Genomic DNA, 15,156 nt, shown 5'->3' with positions numbered 1-15,156 from the left:
GGCGAGGTCAGTATAGATGCATCAAAGCTGGGACAGAGACTGAAAAACAGCTTCCATCTCAAGGCCATCAGACTGAAAAATAACCATCACTAACCGGACTCCACCCAGTACCATGCCCTGAACTTAGTCACTGTCACTAGCTACCACCAGGTTACTCAATCCTGCACCCTAGAGACTGCTGCTCTATGTACATAGACATTGAATCACTGGTCACTTTAATAATAGAACACTTGTCACTTTGATAATGTTTACATACTGTTTTACTCATTTCATATGTACAGTGCCAGTCAAAAGTTTGGACACACCTACTCATTCAAGGGTTTTTCTTTATTTTTACTCTTTTCTACATTGTAGAATTTTATTGACTTATTTTTATTTCACATTTATTTAACCAGGTAGGTCAGTTGAGAACAAGTTCTCATTTACAACTGCGACCTGGCCAAGATAAAGCAAAGCAGTGCGACAAAAACAACACAGTCAATAACACAAAAGAAAAGAAAGATTTTTCTATTTATGTACAGTGTGTGCAAATGTAGAAGAGTAGGGAGGTAGACAATAAATAGGCCCTAGAGGCGAAAATAATTACAATATAGCATTAATACTGGAGTGATAGATGTGCAGAAGATGATGTGCAAGTAGAGATACTTGGGTGCAAAAGAGCAAGAGGGTAAGTAATAACATGGGGATGAGGTAGTCGGGTGTGCTATTTACAGATTGGCTGTGTACAGGTACAATGATCTGTAAGCTGCTCAGTCAGCTGATGCTTAAAGTTAGAGAGAGAGATATAAGACTCCAGCTTCAGAGATGTTTGCAATTTGTTCCAGTCATTGGCAGCAGAGAACTGGAAGGAAAGGCAGCCAAAGGAAGAATTGGCTTTGGGGATGACCAGTGCAATATACATGCTGGAGCGCGTGGGTGTTGCTATGGTGACCAGTGAGCTGAGATAAGGCGGGCTTTACCTAGCAAAGACTTATAGATGACCTGGAGCCAGTGGGTTTGGCGACGGATATGTAGTGAGGGCCAGCCAACGAGAGCATACAGGTCGCAGTGGTGGGTAGTATATGGGGCTTTGGTGATAAAACGGATGGCACTGTGATAGACTACATCCAATTTGCTGAGTAGAGTGTTGGAGGCTATTTTGTTAATGACATTGCCGAAGTCAAGGATCGGTAGGATAGTCAGTTCCACGAGGGTATGTTTTTCGGAATGAGTGAAGGAGGCTTTGTTGCGAAATAGGAAGCTGATTCTTGAGTTAATTTTGGATTGGAGATGCTTAATGTGAGTCTGGAAGGAGAGTTTACAGTCTAACTAGACACCTAGGTATTTGTAGTTGTCCACATATTCTAGGTCAGAACCGTCCAGAGTAGTGATGCTAGTCGGGCGGGAGAGTGCGGGCAGCAATCGGTTGAAGAGCATGCATTTACTTTTACTAGCATTTAAAAGCAGTTGGAGGCCACAGAAGGAGTGTTGTATGGTGTTGAAGCTCGTTTGTAGGTTTGTTAGCACAGTGTCCAAAGAAGGGCCAGAAGTATACAGAATGGTGTCGTCTGCGTAGAGATGGATCAGAGGTGGATCAAATCACCTGCAGCAAGAGTGACATCATTGAAATATACAGAGAAAAGAGTCGGCCCGAGAATTGAACCCTGTGGCACCYCCATAGAGACTGCAAGACGTCCGAATAATAGTTAAGACATTAAAAATAATGAAATAACACATATGGAATCATGTAGTAACCAAAAAGTGTTGAACAATTCAAAAAAATATATATATATTTTAGCTACTTCAGTAGCCACCCTTTGCCTTGATGACAGCTTTGCACACTCTTGGCATTCTATCAAYCAGCTACAGGTGAAATGATCACTTCCGTTCTCAGAACGTTTAAAAAATGTTGTCCTTTACCAGTCAAGAAACATATGGCTTTGTTCCCAGAAGCAATGGGAAACCAAAAACTTAAGTTCCCACAACTTCCAAGGAACCAAATGTGCTAGCTGGGTCCTTAAAAGGTACAATATGCTGAAATCACTCTGTCATTTCCTGGTTGCTGAAATTCTAATAGTTCTCCTAATTTCACCTTATGTGTCAAAACAAGCAAGTATAGTGTTTAGAATCATTGTACCATCTAAACTGCTATAACCAAAAATGTTATATTTTCAGCTGTTGAGGCTAGAGTATCAAAATCAAAAGTAAAAGACACAAAAACAAAACATTAGAACGTGAAGCACAGAAATAGAGCACATAGAACAAATCTACCGCTTCTTAGACTTGCTTTCAATGAGAATGACAGATCTATAACTCACATTCGTATGTGAATTTGGTCCGGGCCCCAAAAAGTTACAAATTGCAGGTTCAAACACCAATCAGCCCACATTTAATGCAAAGTGACAGTTTATTTGTTATAAATAGAATATCAAATATTCCCTTCAGTTCGAGACAGAAGGCGGTCCAACGTGGCAATGTATTGTCATTTATATTATCCACGGATCATTATTCTGGCCTAATTACATACATTTACTCTACTGACCCAGACTCTATCACATACATTTCCATATAAATTAATTACTGTTAAACATGTACACGTTCCCTAAAAAGGGTGTTGTTCTGTCTGTCTGTCTGCTCACCTGCTGGAGTGAGCGGTGGGGGTTGGGGCGTATGGGGGTGGAGGAGGTGGGAACTGGGACACCCTTATCTCTGAAAAGACCCTTCTGGAACTTCCTGAGGCTGACCTTCCCATCCAGGTCAGTGTCCAACTTCCTGAAGAGGGCGTCCAACTCCTGTGTGATAACGCGTAGAGTCAGGGGTTAAAACATGAAGTCAAATTCAATACAGAAACCCAGATACAGAGAGAAAGATTCAAACTACTCATATCTAGGATAACACAYCCAATATATATACAAAAGTATGTGGACACTGCTTCAAATTACTGCAATCGGCAGTTTCAGCCACACCCGTTGCGSACAGGTGTATAAAATCGAGCACACRGCCATGCAATCTCCATAGACAAACATTGGCAGTAGAATGGCMTTACTGAAGAGTTCAGTGACTTTYAACGTGGCACCRTCATAGGACGCCACCTTTTCMACAAGTCAGTTCGTCAAATTTCTGCCCTGCTAGAGCCGCCCCGGTCAACTGTAAGTGCTGTTATTGTGAAGTGGAACTGTCTAAGAGCAACAATGGCTCAGCCRTGAAGTGGTAGGGCACGCAAGCCCACAGAACGGGACCACCAAGTGCTGAAGCGCGTAGCGCGTAAWAATCGTCTGTCCTCGGTTGCAACATTCACTACCGAGTTCCAAACTGCCTCTGAAAGCAACGTGTGAAGTTCGTTGGGAGCTTCACACAAGCCTAAGATCACCATGGTGTAAAGCTCACCGCCATTGGACTCAACGGACAAATCTGTGTTTGGCAGATGCCAGTAGAACGCTACCTTCCCCAATGCATAGTGCCAACTGTAAAGTTTGGTGGAGGAAGAATAATGGTCTGGGGCTGTTTTCATGGTTAGGGCTAGGCTAGTTCAAGTGAAGGGAAATCTTAATGGTAAAGCATACAATGACATTCTAGACGATTCTGTGCTTCCATCTTTGTGAAAGGCCCTTTCCTGTTTCAGCATGACAATGTCCCCGTGCACAAAGCAAGGTCCATACAGAAATGGTTTGTCGAGATCGGTGTAGAAGAACTTGACTGGCCTGCACATTGCCCTGACCTCAACYCCATCGAACACCTTTGGGATGAATTGGAACGCCAACTGCGAGCCAGGCCTAATCACMCAACATCAGTACCCGACCTCACTAATGCTCGTGGCTGAATGGATGTAAGCCCCCRCAGCAATGTTCCAACATCTAKCGGAAAGCCTTCCCAGAAGAGTGGAGGCTGTTATAGCAGCAAAGGGGGACCAACTCCATAATAATGCCCATGATTTTGGAATGAGATGTTYGATGAGCAGGTGTCCACATACTTTTGGTCACRTAGTGTATCTTTGGCAAGTAACTACTGACTGCAGTCAGATGATTCCCTGAGGTGTGCACTCTTTTACTCCACCTCATGGATTAAAAAGGAATGGACTGATGTATACTGGTATAAGAGATAGAGAGGAAACTCCTTTGGCCCATGTTTACACTAATCCAATGCCTTTGATCCCTTGACGGAGAGTCAGCAAGTGCACAGATCTGGGAATTAGGGAATTAAAACAGCCACTTGCTGAAATGTTGGGCTGGCCATACCTCTGAATTCAGGTCCTGCAGGCCAAGGTGGTCACAGACCAGAGACAGTTCCTGTCTGTTCAGAAAGCCGCCTCCTCCTACTCCAAGCTCCTCCCATACTGCCCTCATCTGTCTGTCTGACACCTCGGCCCCWGGCCCAGGGGATTGGAGTGGGCTCCCCGAACTGTCCCGCTTCCATCGCTTCTGCTGCCCTGAAACACACGTACAGATGTTAGGATGAAAGTCCCTCAAAGAGTATAGCATTAGACTGCATGAATAGGGCTTGGAGTTATTCCTGATCACATGACCTAACCAGGAAAACTCCTGTCTTGAAGACTGAATGTACAATTAAGTCAACTTGAAAAATATTTAWGTACCTTGTGCCTCAAAGGTTTGATGGATGGTGTCCTTATGGCTTCCGGTTTCCTCATCTGACTTGAGACTCTGGAAGTAAGACATTGAAGAATGTCACCAAGTGTTCAAAACTGGAACAACAACTACCTTGCCTAAATGCTGACCCATATGCCCGTCCACATACCGTATCATAATCTGGCTATGTTGTTTAGTCAGTGTGTCGGACACGTGTGAGAACTGCACTGTGAAAGCTAGTTTACCCTACTACTAAGTGTGTTGTGAGAGAGTTTGTATAGCAGATGAAGTGTGTTTGTGTGTGTGTGTAAGTGTGCCTGCTAAGTGCCCTCTGAATACACCTCTGCTGTCTTCAACCAGKATMTCAGCGATCACTGCCTCATTGCCTGCGTCCGTAATGGGTCCGYGGTCAAACGACCMCCCCTCATCACTGTCAAACGCTCCCTAAAACRCTTCTGCGAGCAGCCTTTCTAATCAACCTGGCCCGGGTATCCTGGAAGGATATTGACCTCATTCCGTCAGTAAAGGATGCCTAGTTATTMTTTAAAGGTGCTTTCCTCACCATCTTAAATAAGCATGCCCCATTCAAAAAATGTAGAACTAAGAACGGATATAGCCCTTGGTTCATCCCAGACCTGACTGCCCTTGACCAGCACAAAAACATCCTGTGGCGTTCTGCATTAGCATCGAATAGGCCCCGCGATATGCAACTTTTCAGGGAAGTTAGGAACCAATATACACAGGCAGTTTGAAAAAGCTAGCCTTTTGCTTTCCTAACAGAAATTTGCATCCTGTAGCACAAACTCCAAAACGTTCTGGGACACTGTAAAGTACATGGAGAATAAGAACACCTCCTCCCTGCTGCCCACTGCACTGAGGCTAGGAAACACTGAACAGCTAATGTTCTGAAAGAGCTGCAAAATCTGGACCCTTACAAATCAGCTGGGCWAGACAATCTGGACCCTCTCTTTCTAAAATTATCCGCMGCAATTGTTGCAACCCCTATTACTAGCCTGTTCAACCTTTGTCGTATCGTCAGATCCCCAAAGACTGGAAARMTGCCGCGATCATCCCCCTCTTCAAAGGGGGAAACACGCTAGACCTTAACTGTTGCAGACCTCTGCCTTTCCAAGGTCTTCGAAMGCCAAGTAAACAAACAGATACCCGACCATTTCGAATCCCACCGTACCTTCTCCGCTATGCAATCTGGTTTCTGAGCTGGTCATGGGTGCACCCCAGCCACGCTCAAGGTCCTAAACAATATCATAACCGCCATTGATAAAAGATAATACTGTGCAGCCGTATTCATCGACCTGGCCAAGGCTTTCGACTCTGTCAATCACCGCATTCTTATCAGCAGACTCAACAGCCTTGGTTTCTCTAATGACTGCCTCACYTGGTTCACTAACTACTTCYCAGACAGAGTTCAGTGTGTCAAATCGGAGTGCCTGTTGTCCGGACCTCTGCCAGTCTCTATGGGGGTGCCACAGGGTTCAATTCTCGGGCCGACTCTTTTCTCTGTATATTACAATGATGCCGCTCTTGCTGCGGGTGATTCTTTGATCAACCTCTACACAGACGACACCATTCTGTATAGTTCTGGCCCTTCTTTGGACACTGYGCTAACAAACCTCCAGACGAGCTTCAATGCCATACAACTCTCCTTCCGTGGCCTCCAACTGCTCTTAAATAAAAGTAAAACTAAATGCATGCTCTTCAACCGATAGCTGCCCGCACGTCTAGCATCACTACTCTGGACGGTTCTGACCTAGAATATGTGGACAACTACAAATACCTAAGTGTCTGGTTAGACTGTAAACTCTCCTTCCAGACTCACATTAAGCATCTCCAATCCAAAATTAAATCTAGAATCGGCATCCTATTTCGCAACAAAGCATCCTTCACTCATGTTGTCAAATACCCTCGTAAAACTGACTATCCTACCGATCCTTGACTTCGGCGATGTCATTTACAAAATAGCCTCCAACACTCTACTCAGCAAATTGAATGCAGTCTATCACAGTGCCATCCRTTTTGACACCAAATCCCCATATACTACCCACCACACGCTCCAGCAGGTATATTTCACTGGTCACCCCCAAAGCAAACTCCTCCTTTGGCCGCCTTTCCTTCCAGTTCTCTGCTGCCAATGACTGGAACGAATTGCAAAAATCACTGAAGCTGGAGACTCATATCTCCCTCACTAACTTTAAGCATCAGCTGTCAGAGCAGCTTACAGATCATTGCACCTGTACATAGCCCATCTGTAAAAAAAAACGTTCCGTTTTGAAGTATGACTTCGTTTCCACAACCAATGTGAAACCAAAAACATACGTTCCCGCAACTTCCAAGGAACCAAATGTGCTAGCTGGGAATGAACTGACCATAAGGAATTCCACCATGCCAACATTACTTCTGCTACACTGAGTAAAAACAACCAGCAGATTGTGATTCCAGCAGGCTCAAGAGTAGACTGGTAATCCCCAGCAGCACATGTGGCCGTTGACTCTCACACAGAGGAGCTTAGGGTGTCCTCCACGTGTGTGTGTGTGTGTGTGTATACTTGCTGCAGAATCTTACTAATTATGGTCTACATAATAGCCTATCTGAAGTAATGAAATTCAACTGAAGTTAGCAATGGATTAGTTATGGAAGTTAATTATTGAGTACCGTCTTACTCATAGCAGTCTCTCTTTCAGGCTGGGAGGCACACTTACAGGGTTTATAACACAATATCTTAACTTTTTTAAAGGATGAATATTCGCATGATTTTGTATCAGACATAGCTTTGTCAAGGGAATGTCGTGAGGATTACAATTCATAAATGTCCTAAATGTCGTGTATAGCCAAATATCTAGTGTGTAAAATAAATTCAAGGTGAAGTACCTTTGTTAACCATAGTGAAATAAAAATGTAATCTAACCCATTATGGTTGTCGCTATGTTCCCTTTCCAATCTTTGGTTTGTTGCGTTTTAGCGCCAACCAGTGGTATACAGAGGCAAGTTCCAAAGAACTTTGTAGAATGAAATGCATAACTTCAGTTTATTATATAATACCAAATTCCATAATTATGTAACCAAATTAATCCTGGTAACACCTAAAACAGACAGAATTTGTGGGAGAATCGGTTACTACCCATCTTGGTTCAAAGGTCAAATTTTCCCCCTCAAAATCTTTGAAATGTACAGTATMATTTCAATCAATCCCATGTGGAAGATGGGTCTATTCATTTCATAGCTTCATTATAAGATATCTGGGCATGGCCCCAAGCTGCAGCACCACATCAGAAACAGACCGCTCATCATGACGCAACAAGCCACCGTCAATTATCATCAGCTTTAAATATTGAACAATATTACGTAACTCATCCATGAAAGGCTTTTCAAACGGGAACACTGTGATGGTTTCAGTATTGGCTACTCTCTCTCTCATTCTTGTTATACCTCTCTCTCCCCATCTAATCATTTTGGTTCTCTCCAACACATGGCAGGGTCTCTCCCCATCTAATCATTTTGGTTCTCTCCAACACATGGCAGGGCTACACTTGGTCAGTGAATTTATTATTGTTGTCATCAGCACCACTTCGGGGTCGGAGAGCACCATTGTGCTGCTTACTACAGTGGCTCGAGGCTTAATAAATATAATCAAACTCTGTACCAACACAAAATGGTGGGAAGTGATGTAGACAGCTGATTGAGAAGACATGACTAATCCTCTCAACATATCAAAGAATAAACATTCAAAAGCAATCATTTCAGCTGGATGAATGAAATCATATTGTTTATGTCTGTAAGTCAACAATAGATTGAAGACTCTTGACAACCAGCTTTAACCAGACAAAAAGGAATTATCTGTCTGAATAGAGAGCATGTTAAAGAATTCTCAACAAATAGAATGTGAGGTAAAGGTGAGTGGAAWCCGGTGCTAAATTAAGCAAGCCAGCCTAATGGGACACTAATATTAACATGTCCTTGAGAAGGGACCTTCAGGAATWTAACCCGGACGGCACGCTGCATCGTAGGAGGATGTGTAGACATAAATGTAGGTTGTGTATGATAACTAAATAAGACATATAAAATGACGTAAAGAGGAGGGTGAGCTTGTGTGAAATATTTAACAGGACCGGTTCAATTATTTACCTAACATGGGCTAGCTGTTGGCGACATTCCACCACAATACTTTCACAAGAAATACGTGCGTTTCAGCCAAACAGCGGTGAACGATTTATCAACTCCCCAGCCCAATTAATCCACCCCAATCACATAGTTCACCCAGACTGTATGTTCCTGTTACCAAGGAGTGACCTATCTCCTGTAACCAACAATATGACAGGGATGCCATACAGTAGTTCCCTCTCTATCTTCCAGTAACTAGGAATCCACCAAGGCTTAAAGCTGCTTACGTATTGTCTTAAACTGCTGGAAATGTTAACTATTTAAAAGAGATTATTGGTGGAGAGCTTAATGAGAAACATGGCACAGGGATCTATCTGGCACTATGGCCTGACGAGGGAGAGAGAGGCTTTGGAAAGACGTAATCTCTCAAGCTATCAGAGATAGTCAATGCAGYGTTACATAAAATATCTAAATATTTCAAATGGGAAAGAAAATCTGGGATAACCGAATAGGTTTCTAAAATGAGAGCTGTGTTAACAGGAAGCGGCAGACAAGTCAACCCTTGCTTGTTGTGTATTAYGTAGTTTATGTATGAATATTCGTAGATAAATGTGCGAAATGTATATTTTCAAAATCAAAATCTCCATCATGCAACTCTTACTTCAAGTAACCTACTCAAGCCATACTCAAAACACACACAAACTATGTACACACACAGAGAGACAGCGAACAACGGTGGCCGACGGCAAAAGGGCCCCAAACATTTCACTCTCAGCAGGGATTTCACACTACATCTTTAACACTTTTAACACTGACAGATACCCCCCGTCACCCACCACCATKACCTTTCCTTCACTTGTCTTCTACTGTTATACAATTTAGAGCCCAAAACAATGGGCCTTCAATAGACATGATGTTGTGAGATAAGCACACAGCAACCCCCAACCATGACTTTTCCTGGGCCTCATTACTGTCATTTCACACCTAAAAACAATGTAATAAAATGTGATGAAACTATTGGAACCAATGAAAGAATAAGCCATGGAAGAAGGGAGAGAGGAAGAAACAGAGGGACACATCTTTGATCCTTAGCCAAACAGTGAGGGATGGATGGTGTGGGGTGGGAGCGGGGGCCACCAATGAGGGCTGCCAGTAGCACATTCCATATAATCCCACTTCCTGAGTGTGGAGTAGGACCGTCTGCCCAAAACCCCATGTACTCCTGAGATTCTACTCTCCCACTCTGTCTGAAGAGTGTGTCGGCTGGAAACATATACTGTATATTTGAGACAGGCCTCACCCAGCACCAGCACAATGCACCATTCATTGGGTACACATGAGGGAAATGGAAGTGAAGCACTGAGTTGGGAATTTCTCTCCAAACAGTCAGATATTCTCTAGGCCCTGGCCCAAGCTTGAGAACTCAAGAGTCAGCTATCTTCCTTSGCATCTCTCAAATGATGGTGCACGACCACAATGTAAACACAGCAGACAGAGGGCGAGAGGGAGGGATTAGGAGCACGTCTCTTACCTCCACACTCTCCAGAGAAGTGGAGCGTCGGAGTTTGGCCCTCCTCACGCCAGCGGGAGAGAGCTCCTTCTGCTCTGTCCTGAAAGGAGGAGAGTCCTCCAATTCAGCCGGGAGCTCAGAGTCGGGCCTGTCAGGACGAGACCGCCGGCCGTAGCGCTTGGTTCCCTTCACAAACTTGGGCTTCACCTCCTCAGGAACAACTGGAGAGGGGAGGAAAGAAAGGAGGTGGGSAAGGACAGAGAGAGATGCAGTGGTTAAATGGTGTCTACTATGCTATTACAGTAGAATGCCTTTATATAGAAAGAAATATTTTAGACCAGCTGGGCATTTTTTCTGCCCACAATTACAACTGCAAACATATTCTCACAGAAGCTTGGCAATGTTTAGTTACAAAGTAACAAGGGAGAGAGTCTATAGTGAAGGTCTAAATTAGAGATTGTATAACCAGAGATTTGCCAAAAACATTGTTAAACACACTCTTTAAAAGGGCATGTCCCGAAACTAACTTGGCAATAAACTTCATCATACTGTAACATTCTGGGGAAAATGAGGGAACTCTGCTGCCCTCCTAGATCCTCCTACTGCAATCCCCTACAATCCCCAACTCAAGAAACACATTTCAAAATACTATAAAACATACCAATGAGTTGTCAAATATCATTCAGAAATCCTATAAAGTGAAAAGCTGTATAATAAATGATATCTCAACTGAGTTAGGATTTGTTAAAGGTACAGGAAGTGTAATATATTTGAATCTGTATTTGTTAGAGAATATAATCCAGCCTGGGGCTAATAAGGACAGAGCTTATTAACATGATCAACTATATTTCTTTAGGGAGGGAAAATACTAAATATACTGTATCCCTTTGATGTCTCCACTAGTATTTTCCTAATTTCGGTGAGCTCATGGTCACCCACCCGGGCAGTAGACAAACAACCAGAATAGACCAAAACACTACTTGACTAAGTAATGCTTTTTAGTGTGCTTTTAATGATGGCAAACTAACTTAGGTAGACTACAATGGCTCCAGTCTCWGCCTCAGTCAGTGCCTTTGTCAAACATTGAAAACGTAAATTATAAAATAAATGACCCCAAGGTTTGCCGTTATCCACAAGGATACATTGTTTACATAAAGCAATCTTATCGAATCCCCCACATAGGGCCCATGAACAAATATAAACAGCAATCTAAACTACTTGGGTATATAAACAACTGATTTCATTGGATTCAATCAGTTTACACAGCCGTGTAATCAATGAAAACCAGACATACATCAATCCCCTCACCCCTCAGCATGCATGCTTTACCTGGCTCCAGGTAGCTGCTCTCCTCTTCTGAGGTGCTGAAGTCCAGAGAGCGTGATAACACAGCTACAAAGCCTTCTTTGAACTCCTCAAAATTCACCTGCATAACAGAAGGAAAGTGAGTTAATTGTCAACAGTGTGAGACATGACTACTGTTCTGTCAATAGGGCAGCAACATGATCAAAAATGTCTTGGGCTTCTGATTTGAGATTTCAAATGAGCATACAGGCTTACCTAAGAACTATTAGAAAATGGAGAGCGGTCATAACACAGCTATTATACAACTACTACACTTTTACTATAACTATGCATTTCAGAGCTTWACATATGTTTTAATGAACTGCTGGTAAGGGAAATTTAAGGCAAATCCACAACAGCGAGAAATGTTAATAAGGTGGTCTGGTCTCATACCCGAGCATAGTGGTGTGGTCCTAGCAAGGTGTCCAACAGTAAGGGAAGGTGAGCATCCAGGGATAGCTTGTGACAAAGGGATGACAACTCTTCCTTGTCCAGGTAACCAGTGCCTGTGGTGTCACAGCTGTCAAACTCCTCCTTCAGCTGGGCCACATAGCGGTTCTGCTCTTCCTCATCCATCCCAGTACATATTGTAGGCTTGCACCTACAGTGAAGTAGGATGGCGGTCAGGAAGAGACCGTGTAAGCACAATAAAAGTTCAACCACATACTGCCACAGCTGCACTCTTGCACAAACACACACAATGCAACTTAAATTAGTCTAACATCCAGGGAGGCTAATTTATTAATTGCAATAGACTACCAGGCTTGGACTACGTACAGTGGTAAAATGTTTTACAGTGAGACGGTCCATCTAAATATATCTGCTGCTTTTAGGCTTGGATTTGATTCCCTTGATCTTGGATTACAGCCACAGGCCAAAAACATCTGCCTCAGTGGTTGCAATGTCCTGTACTGAATTCTGCAGTTGGTTCTGATTGCCATTAGTTATGTAAGGCGGGGGAATTCTGTCGTTATTGTTACCCACCACTCCCCACAAAAAAGTAAACAACAAAAACAAAAGGCAAATCATTTTTACTGGTAGGACTATTTGTTTACCCCCTACACATAYCATTGCAAAATCTAACTTTCTATATAGGGCGGCCTAGGACCTTGGGGTTTAGTAACCCAAGTAACAGCAGTTTTATATCATGATATTCAGCAATGAATCATGGTATTCAGCAATGAATGTCCRTTTATGTCCGTTTGAATACATTCTGACACACGTTGTAAATGATTGGGGCTGATACTTGGCAATGAATAGGCTCGAAGTAGGAATAAACTAATTCATATCATTTTTGCTGCATTTGTCTTTTTCCAATCTTCTTCGAGAATGAAAAAGGCAGTTGCCCATAATTGCTCACCGTGCAAAGAAAATATACGGCCAGTCTAATGTCATACATGAACAGTTTATTGCTCATTCTATCACAAATTGATCAATACTAGGCAGGCTCCCTCTTTGGCTTGAAAGTAGTGAGTCTGCTATGCTTCACCATGGGAACGGTGGTGAAACAAAGGTCAGGTAAAATAGAAAAAATAGACTACAAAGTATCCAAACTCTCAACCTTTCGCACACTCTAGGAACTAAAACCGTTACAATTTAGCATTAGCCTATGCGTTTGTAAACAATTGCCATTTAGCCGAGCTCTGACAAAGACTAGGCTAGCACAATAATGAAATTGCTCTTACCGTTTTWACAGTACACCGAAGCATCTAAAAAAAATCACGAATGGTCCAACATGTGCATCGGATGCTTTTTCATTTTGAAAAGATGTGTCTGTCTGCCTGTCCCGGTGTTATTTTAAAGAAAAACGGGTCATGTCTCCATAGCTCTTCTCKATGAAGTGGCCACAAGTATGCGTGGCGGGTATAATGCTGAGTTCATAACCAAGTGGGAAGTGGGAATTTACCACCGATTGTTAGCTAGAGGACTCAGATGGATAAAACCAGTCTTGGCATGGACATTGCCATTGAGGACTCCACCATTTTAAAGTAGTCAACTGGGTGGAACTTCCTATGGGTGAAGGAAGGATCACATGATTCCATCCATGTCATCAGGARGGATCAGCCAATGAATTATACTTGTGAGCAAACAGTCCATAACTGTAGGCATCAGGAAATCACTATCCTTGGCTTTATACTTGTTCAAATAACACACTCTAGATTRCAGTATGCACACTTTCAGTTTGTTTCATAGAAGTAGTAGAAGTAGAAAATTCACTACTTCAAAATGGAGATGGCCTCAATGGCGCTGCCCCTACACTCACAAGCGCCATAATGGGACACATTAAACATTCTCTATGTTTACCATATAGGACTGGGGGAAATCTATTTGAACGGCCCCCTAACTGGTAATTACTAGTGGGAAACTAATGTATCAGCCTTGAGCTCCAAGTGAGAGGTGGGAATTTACTAGTGAAGTCGTAAATAACAGTTGGAWGCATTCAGGTGGTTTGAACTAGTTTAGAAACACCYGATTGGCTGATGGCCAACAAGCCATAAATTAAAAGTACAACTATCAGGCTTGTAAACAAATGATAGTGTTCAAAAACCATATTAATAGATTGCTTTTAAAGAATAATATTTTGTAGTTGCATTTAACTGCCAAATATATATATATATATATATATTTTAAATGAGCATGGCCATATTTCTATTACAGGATATTGGATTACTGTCATTCATATTCCATTCACCCAGTTCAATGTAACATTGATTGGKTTAGGCTACTACATGATACATACAACATGACACACAAAGTTGCCCGATACCCATCATGCGGTTGCTACAACCTAGCCTACAAATAAAACTTCGATGCAGGTGCACAGGTCGAGAGACAAATTGAAGTATTCAAGCTGACAGACAGTGACACATGCATCTAGTGGATCTGGGGTGTAATCATTAGTCCAAACAGTTGCATTCCGCTTTGCAACTGAAACAAGAGTTTCTATTGAACAAATCCAGGTAGGTCCCTCCCGGTTTCGTTACGTTTGCTTCCGTTTAAGAAATGTTTTGCAACAGAATCGGCAGAATGATCACCCCCACACACAGTTCACTTTTATAGCAGCCACATACAGCATCTTCACTTTGCTTGTTGTATAATTCCTTCTCTCATCTACATGCTTTCCTCCTCTCACCTTTCCCCTTCGCTTGTGGACTTCAGTGAGCAACACAACAGCTCTCTGTAACCAGGCGAAAAAAACTTTCCAAACCAAACTTCATACCATAACCTCTAAGCAAACAGATGTTTTGGTTTTGTGTGTATTGTTTTGAATTGTCCRGTATTACTGCACTGTTGGAGCTAGAAACATAAGCATTTTGCTGCACCTGCGATAAGATCTGCAAAATACTGTATGTGTATGCGACCACATAGCCGTGGGAAGTAGGGGTGCTGAGGGTGCTGCAGCACCCCCGGGAAGAAAAAAAAAAAAAAATCACAATTTTTTTTTTTTATATAAAACATTTAATAAAAAATCTAAATTCTCCCCATCAAATTATTGCACTAGGGCCATATTACTCCTGTTTGAGCGGAAAAAATACACGTCAGCAGAACGAGGAGAAGAATACCCTCCCCTCAGCACCCCCACCCCAAAACATCTTCCYGCGGCCATGCGTGACCAATGAAATG

At 42.7% G+C, this 15,156-nt stretch overlaps 1 protein-coding gene across 3 annotated transcripts in view; it reads right to left on the bottom strand.

Annotated features, from left to right (window-relative positions):
- ninl (ninein-like) overlaps positions 1–15,156 on the bottom strand; it is a 55,386-nt gene that overhangs the window by 32,224 nt on the left and 8,006 nt on the right. The window contains exons 1-7 of one of the 3 annotated variants that reach the window (XM_024146724.2): positions 13,218–13,482; positions 11,926–12,133; positions 11,518–11,614; positions 10,210–10,409; positions 4,571–4,637; positions 4,215–4,405; positions 2,619–2,771 (exon numbers count right to left, since the gene is read on the bottom strand). In XM_024146724.2, coding sequence (XP_024002492.1) covers positions 2,619–2,771; positions 4,215–4,405; positions 4,571–4,637; positions 10,210–10,409; positions 11,518–11,614; positions 11,926–12,108 — 891 coding nt within the window. In that variant the 5' untranslated portion in view covers positions 12,109–12,133; positions 13,218–13,482. Of the gene's footprint in view, positions 1–2,618; positions 2,772–4,214; positions 4,406–4,570; positions 4,638–10,209; positions 10,410–11,517; positions 11,615–11,925; positions 12,134–13,217; positions 13,483–15,156 lie in introns of those variants that run through there. The other 2 variants (XM_024146726.2, XM_024146725.2) reach the window with 2 other exon arrangements.

This window comes from Salvelinus sp. IW2-2015, unplaced genomic scaffold, assembly GCF_002910315.2.
Source record: "Salvelinus sp. IW2-2015 unplaced genomic scaffold, ASM291031v2 Un_scaffold16511, whole genome shotgun sequence".
Taxonomy (NCBI): domain Eukaryota; kingdom Metazoa; phylum Chordata; class Actinopteri; order Salmoniformes; family Salmonidae; genus Salvelinus; species Salvelinus sp. IW2-2015.
The sequence above is the reverse complement of the archived record's forward strand: the minus strand, read 5'-3'. Positions and strand labels throughout refer to the sequence as shown.